This window comes from Oryzias melastigma, linkage group LG4 (genome assembly GCF_002922805.2).
Source record: "Oryzias melastigma strain HK-1 linkage group LG4, ASM292280v2, whole genome shotgun sequence".
Classification (NCBI taxonomy): domain Eukaryota; kingdom Metazoa; phylum Chordata; class Actinopteri; order Beloniformes; family Adrianichthyidae; genus Oryzias; species Oryzias melastigma.
The window spans coordinates 2,286,540-2,293,246 of NC_050515.1; the positions used below are offsets into that span (position 1 = coordinate 2,286,540).

At 43.7% G+C, this 6,707-nt stretch overlaps 1 protein-coding gene across 1 annotated transcript in view; it reads left to right on the plus strand.

Annotated features, from left to right (window-relative positions):
* The window catches only part of shc2 (SHC (Src homology 2 domain containing) transforming protein 2), a gene marked incomplete at its 5' end in the record, with an annotated part of 23,210 nt that extends 16,519 nt beyond the window's left edge, over window positions 1–6,691 (plus strand). The window contains 5 exon segments of the mRNA XM_036211421.1: window positions 670–825; window positions 903–1,222; window positions 1,299–1,435; window positions 2,610–3,243; window positions 5,271–6,691. Of these exon segments, the coding sequence (XP_036067314.1) occupies window positions 670–825; window positions 903–1,222; window positions 1,299–1,427 (605 nt within the window). The 3' untranslated portion in view covers window positions 1,428–1,435; window positions 2,610–3,243; window positions 5,271–6,691.
* Window positions 6,692–6,707: the final 16 nt, after the last annotated feature.

Sequence of the window (6,707 nt, forward strand, 5' to 3'; positions counted from 1 at the left end):
CGCCACTTCCCTCTAGTCAGAGCAGCAAAAGGCAAATTCATAAAAACTTTTTTTTCAAAATGGCAGCTTTTCCATGGTTTTGTCTCCATAGCAACCATTTTATTTTTTGGTCACCTGGGGGTGACAATTAGATCTATGCAATTTTTAGAAGAATTGGCAAAAGTAAAATTTTGGATTTCCTTAGCAACAGAATTTTTTTCCCATATTGTGAAAAAATGTGAAAATGTCACATTTGGCCATCGGTCCTGCGGGCATCCCATAATAACTGCCCTCGTAAGTCCTGGCCAATGAGTGAGGAGATCTTTAGTCATGTGGTTTGTTCACAGGCTTTGTTCTGGAACAGTCAGAGTACAGACCAAACAGAAGGTTCAGGACTCGATCCAAAACCAATGTAGGTTCTTGGATCGGACCAAACAGTTTTTCTAGTGTAAATACACCAAATACATACAAAAAATGTCAAAAGTCTCTTTAATTATCACTGAAATGTGATGTTTGTGGAGTCAACGTCAAAGTTCTTAGTAAACTGATGAAACTCCACTCTCAGTTGTGGTTTTTTCTCCATTTGAAGAAGCCAAATATCCAACAGTGAAGAATCTTTTAGCAGACAGGGCTAACGCCGTCTAATCTGTCTAACGAGAGGAAACTATAATAATTCCTGTTTGCTGTTAGACGGGTACCTGTGTGCCGACGGTCAGCCGACAGCCAGCAAGGACTACGAGGAGCATCAGTACGTGAACACGCAGAGTCTGGAGCACCTGGAGGCTCAGGGGGCCGATGGGCAGAGGGGGCCAAAGGACAGTCCCAAGAAGGACCTGTTTGACATGAGTGAGTACGGACTTGTAGAGTAAAAATGACTCGTATTAGAATATCTTCAGCCTAGACGAACCCGCTCGCCCCTGCAGGGCCCTTTGAGGACGCCTTGAAGCTTCACGAGGCTTGTGGAGGAGCTGCTTCACAAGCCGGAGGGGGGGTTGTTCCCGTCCTGGAGGACCAGTGGCCCAGCCCCCCGCGGCGCAGAGCCCCCGTGGCCCCGAATGAGGAGCAGCTCCGCAGGGAGCCCTGGTACCACAGCCGCATGAGCCGGCGAGACGCCGAGAAACTGCTGGTGCGAGACGGAGACTTCCTGGTCCGCGAGAGCACCACCAACCCGGGGCAGTACGTCCTGACGGGCATGCACTGCGGCCTGCCCAAACACCTGCTGCTGGTCGACCCCGAGGGAGTGGTGAGTCTCCACGTGAACACAGTCAACCTGCCAGCTTTCACCGGACCGAATGAACCAAAGATCTGTCCTCGTGAAGGTTCGGACCAAAGACATGCTGTTTGAGAGCATAAGCCATCTCATCTCGTACCACCTGAAGAACGGGCTGCCCATCGTGGCGGCGGAGAGCGAGCTTCACCTGAAACAAGTGGTCCGCAGGAAGCAGTGAGGCTCTCGGTAAGCTGCACAGACGACTGATGCACCTTCGAATGTTAAAGAGAAACCAAACAGGGGAGTTGGAGGCGGACTCTGTTCTGAACCCAGATATAGAAAAATGGCCAAAAGGGGGGGCGGGGCTAATGTAGCCAGACTGAGCGGCGGAGGTGTGGCTTGGATCTATGACTGACAGGTTAGCCTTATGTTGCCGTAAAACTAGAAGGCACAGTTCTTGCACTATCAACTGTAATACCTGGTTTCAACCAGTAGGGAGCAGCACACAGACTGTTTTAGATTATATTTTCAGGAATTAAACAACTTAATTTTAAACTGTCAAAAAAATTGGCAACAGACCGACGTTTTTTTGGTTGTTGACCTCTATAAATGGGCTTTAAAACTTCTATTTAGTGCTTGGTTACCCTATAATATTAAGGTTGGGACTCGAACATTGACTGTAAATGAAAACTGGACTGAGTGAGTGTGACGTCACTCGTAGGAAGTGGTTCACTTCTTTGTCCAACCAAATGAAGTCACTTCAGTTGCCGTTTTTCCACAATATGGACGCCGCCATGTTGGAGCCAGACGTCATCGGTGAGCAGGAATTGGTCTGAGCCGTTTCTATGGTAACCATTCTCACCAATCAGGATCGTTGGAAGGCTGCACCCCAACCACTTAAAAGGCAAGCTCGGGAGAATCTGTCAAATATTTTGAATTTTGGATGTGGGGGGGCAGTAGGCTCCACCCACTTTTATTATAGGCATCTGATTGGTCAGTTTGTAACTTGAATAACTAATGCTAAAAATTGAAGAAAAGAAATGATAATCAAAAAAATATCCGATCAAGAATGGTTCTTCTGACCAATAGCTAGCGAGTACTTCCTGTTTGGGACACCAGGGGGGTGGAGTCACTCAGTCCAGTTCTCGTATACATTCAGTGGACTCACAAGAAAATGATATATTTGTAAATGTAAATATTTGTCCTTTTAACTGATAAATTTTAAGATGAAATTTGTGTCAGAAGGTAAGGAATTCTTTCAAGAAATGTCAAGAAAACTTTTTGAAAAAATACAATTTTCTTACTTGAGTATTTAGAAATTGTTTTATGTCATCTGTTTTAACTGGATGGGTGCCATCTGTACTGTACTACTGGGATATATTACTAATATGAAGTACTTCCATCATCCGTCTGTCTCCAGCATCGTCCAGCGAACTCTAAAACCAGAATCTGGAACTTTTGGAAGCTCTGCTTCTGCTTTCCCCATCGACCCTCACAAAAGCCGGTGATCCGTATCACCTGGAGCTTCTGTTGCCTCCTGGTCGCCATGCCAACTCAAATATTTGACATCAGCCACATAGCAGCCCACGGCATGGAGCACTTAACCAAACAGAGGAACCAGAGCGGCGAAATCCTCTGAACTGACGAGGAGGAACCAAATTCAGGACGTGGATTCAAGCGGCCGCATGCACAGTTGTTTGTTTGCCTTCAGCGCTACGAGGAAACCATCATCTCTCTACCGGAGACGGACACCAGAACTGAAAGTGATTCTCTAATGTGGATGTAAAAATATCCGGTTCCAAATGCAGGATTCTGACTGAATGGAGGAAACGAGAACAAGACGGCCTGTTTGGACTGAAAGGGCCGTTTTAGTTTCATCCATCTGCAGGATCTTTATGGACCAAAGGAAACAGAAAACATTCAAAACGGGAGCAAATTCCTCCTGTTTCAGTTAGAGAGAAGAACGTACAGGAATGCTCCGCCCTTCCACGTGTTCCACGTCTGTTCCTGCCCCAACACTCCTGATGGGGTTGGGCACCGACATTCGGTTTCAGGTATTCGCACCCCAACGAGTAAGAGAGGAATCCTGTCGTCTCTAGGGAGAAAAGTAAGGATCTCTTTAATGTGGTCTGGGAGGGGGGTGAGGTTACCTGCTTCAAGCCCGGTCAATGTCCCGCCCCCATAAGCCATATACCCCACCTGATTGGTTGGTTCATAGCTCTGCACACAAGACTGGAAAAGTGCCATTCATAAAAAACTTGCAGGCCGTACCAACATAAAATTTTCATATTAAGCTGGGGGCCACAAAATATCCTCTTGGGGGGCCGCGAATGGCCCGCGGGCCGCCAGTTTGAGACCCCTGATTTTTGTGGTTCTACCGAAACCAAAAGGAGCTGCTGCAATCGATTCCTCATTTGTGTGCTTAGTTTCATTGAAGATATATTTCTCTTAAGACATGTCAATCACTTCTACTCTGTTCAGTACTCTGAAGTTCTAGCCAATCCTTCTGCCTTTCCTGTGAAAGTGGGCGGGCTCATTTAAGACCGCTGACAGGGCGAGAATTGTCTGCCTGAATTTCACAGAAGTTTGACAGGTCGCTGTGTCGCATCAGCCAATCAGGAACTCGTGATGTTTTCAGTGACCAGATCAGCGAGTAAAATATGAATCCAATTCGAGTGTTTTTGTCCCGTCGCTGCAGCCAGACTTCAGCCGAGCTCGCTCAACACGCCGGCAGACAGACAGCCTCCGCAGGAGCGGGAGCAGCCTGCTCGGGTCTCCTGAACTGTGATATTTTACTTATTTTTGTCGCGACGATAATAAAAAAGGACCCTTATTTTCCCCCTCTTGGGTTAATTAAACTCAGTCACAGAAACGCAGAAACACCGTGGAAGTGGCTGTCATCCAGACACACCCCCGAGTGAGATTAAAGCCCAGATAACCCCTCAATCAAACTAGCTCAGGATCACACGTTTGACAGGCGGCGAGCAGTGAATTAACCATGCGGTGGAAGAGTGGCGGGCCACCGGTTGGCGGCTCGGAGGTCGGAGAGTTCTGATTCAATAGGAGCAGCCAAAAAACAACGACTCCCAAAAGGTGAATTTTTGACGCCGTGGTCTTAACCACGTGCCAGTAAGGGGCCTATGGAATGAAAATGTTATTTTTTATTACTGAAGTACCAAAATTTACACCGATTAGGAAATGACACCAAAAAACGGCTTTGGCACCAGAACCGACTAAAACCCAATATGTGCCCAACCCTACAGGATCATGGGAAATAACTCAGCAGATTCACTTGGTGGTAAGAATTCGGTCGCACTGCGACAGAGTTCCGTGGTGTTCCGGTGGACGGTGTGTTGGGTTTCACACTGCGTTCGAACTGTATATTCATGCGTTCTTGGACTCCTCCCACTTTAGTGCCTTAATAACTGACAGGCTCGAGTGTCAGAGTGTAAATATCTGCATTTATGCTCCTAATGCAAAAGAAAAATGGGTCTTGCTATGCCAATGAATACTAAACACTTCAGGATTCTTTAGTTCTGCGTTGGGCTGAGTACGAACCATCGACTGTATATGAGAGCTGGAACATGTGACCTCATCTATAAGATCTTGGCTCCAATCCAATGAGGTTCATTTAGTTGCTAATTTTTCAGGATATGGACACCGCCATGTTGGAACCAGATGTTGTCGTTAGCAGTGATTGGTCCGAGTCATTTCTTTAGCAACCAATCAGGAGTGAGCTTGTTGGAAGGCCACGCCCCTACCAATTAAAAGCAGGTTTCATGAAATCTATCAAAGGTTTTGATCGTTGGGATCAATTGGCTCCACCTACTTTTATTGATGCTCCTGATTGGCCAATTTATACTTTAAATAACTTCAACTACAGAAAAAATATTTAAAAAAACTACAGTTTATTTCTCTATGGGATTTTGGCTTCTTGGAGCCACTTCCTGTTTTGAATGCCAGGGGGCGGGGCCACTCAGTCCAGTTCTCACATACTGTCAATGGTCCTCACAGATGTTTGGATGGTTCTTGTCATAAACCAAAGGTCTCCTTTCATAAAAACGTATTTTCTCCTCTGAAGGAACTTGGATTTCTGATCTTTGAATTGGCCCGTCTCAGGGAATAATGAAGCAGACGGATTGTTCTTTGTAGATAATGTTCATGTCAGCAGTTTCAACCGTGATCTAGAAGGTAATGAATGTATTTTCATGTTTTTTTTAACATTTCTGGAGAACCTGTTTAGAAGGTCGTCACTGTTCCTGGTGTCAACCTTCAACCTTCAGTGCACAGAGAGATTAATGCGAGGCTTGGATTCAAATGTGACTTTTTTTATTCATTTTTATTATTATTATTGTTTTTCAATCCCTCATTTTGCTTTCTCAGGAATTTTTTGGGACTTTTCTTTTGTGACTAAATGGCTTTTGTCAATAAACTCACTTTAAAACAGGGAAAAACTAATATTGGTGTTCTTTGAGTAATTTCCTGGTAGTTTTAGCCCATTTCTGATTTCTTTTTTGCCACAACAGTTTTATTTCAGAGGATCTACAGTGGAACCATCTCCTCATCCCAAATATAAGGACAGATCAGACGCCTGGTGGTCAAAAAATGCCCAATAACCGGAGAAATCACCAAATGTGCTCCGTTGGTGTATTTATAATTAGCTTTAAGGCACACAGGGACGGCTAAACTGGAAGATGTTGGATTTATTAACAGGTGGTGAGTATATACTTATTAGTTTCAAGTTTTTATCAAAGCTAAATCAGTCAAACATGCTGGACAAACACAATAGAAGAGACTTTTCTGCTGGTAAACAACCACAATACAAACTGGATCAGGTTTTGATCCTCTTGTATAGTCCATCTTCATCTTCAAACTCTTCTTGTGGAGGGAAATAGGAATAAAATCAGTTTCCATATTAGAATCTGTGCCGTTTAAGCCAACCAGCAGATGAATTATTTTTCCTTCTTTGTGGTTGTAAACTGAAATGCACAAAGATTTGACATCTGTAAATGCATGTTAATTGTGTAAAAAAAGATTTTGGGGAAAGCAAATATTTCTGTATCCATTAAAAAAATAATTTAAAGCTTTAAAAAACTATTTTAGACATTTGTAAACGAGTTTTCTGTCAGAATATATGCGTCTGCCCAGAACAGCACCAACGTCATGACATTTGAGTTCTAAAAACTAACCTTTCTCCTGCCAGCAGCACCTCAGAAACCCATCAGTTTGATCAAATCTTAATTAAAACAGACATTTTCTTTCTCTGTTTAATCTCTTTTCAACTATTATACTTCCAATTAGTGCTTGTAAAAGTGACCAAATGTTTATTTGGTTGTGAATTATTTTCTGGATGTTTTTGGTAATATTCTCTTTATTAATATAGTGAAACGGAACCAAATCTAGTTTTGGTTCAAATGTATTTTTTATTACTTTATGTCACTGAAACAAATGTAGGAATTTTATCCACATTTAATTGTTCAAATAAATTTGTTGTTTCTCCTGGGATTATAACCCCAGA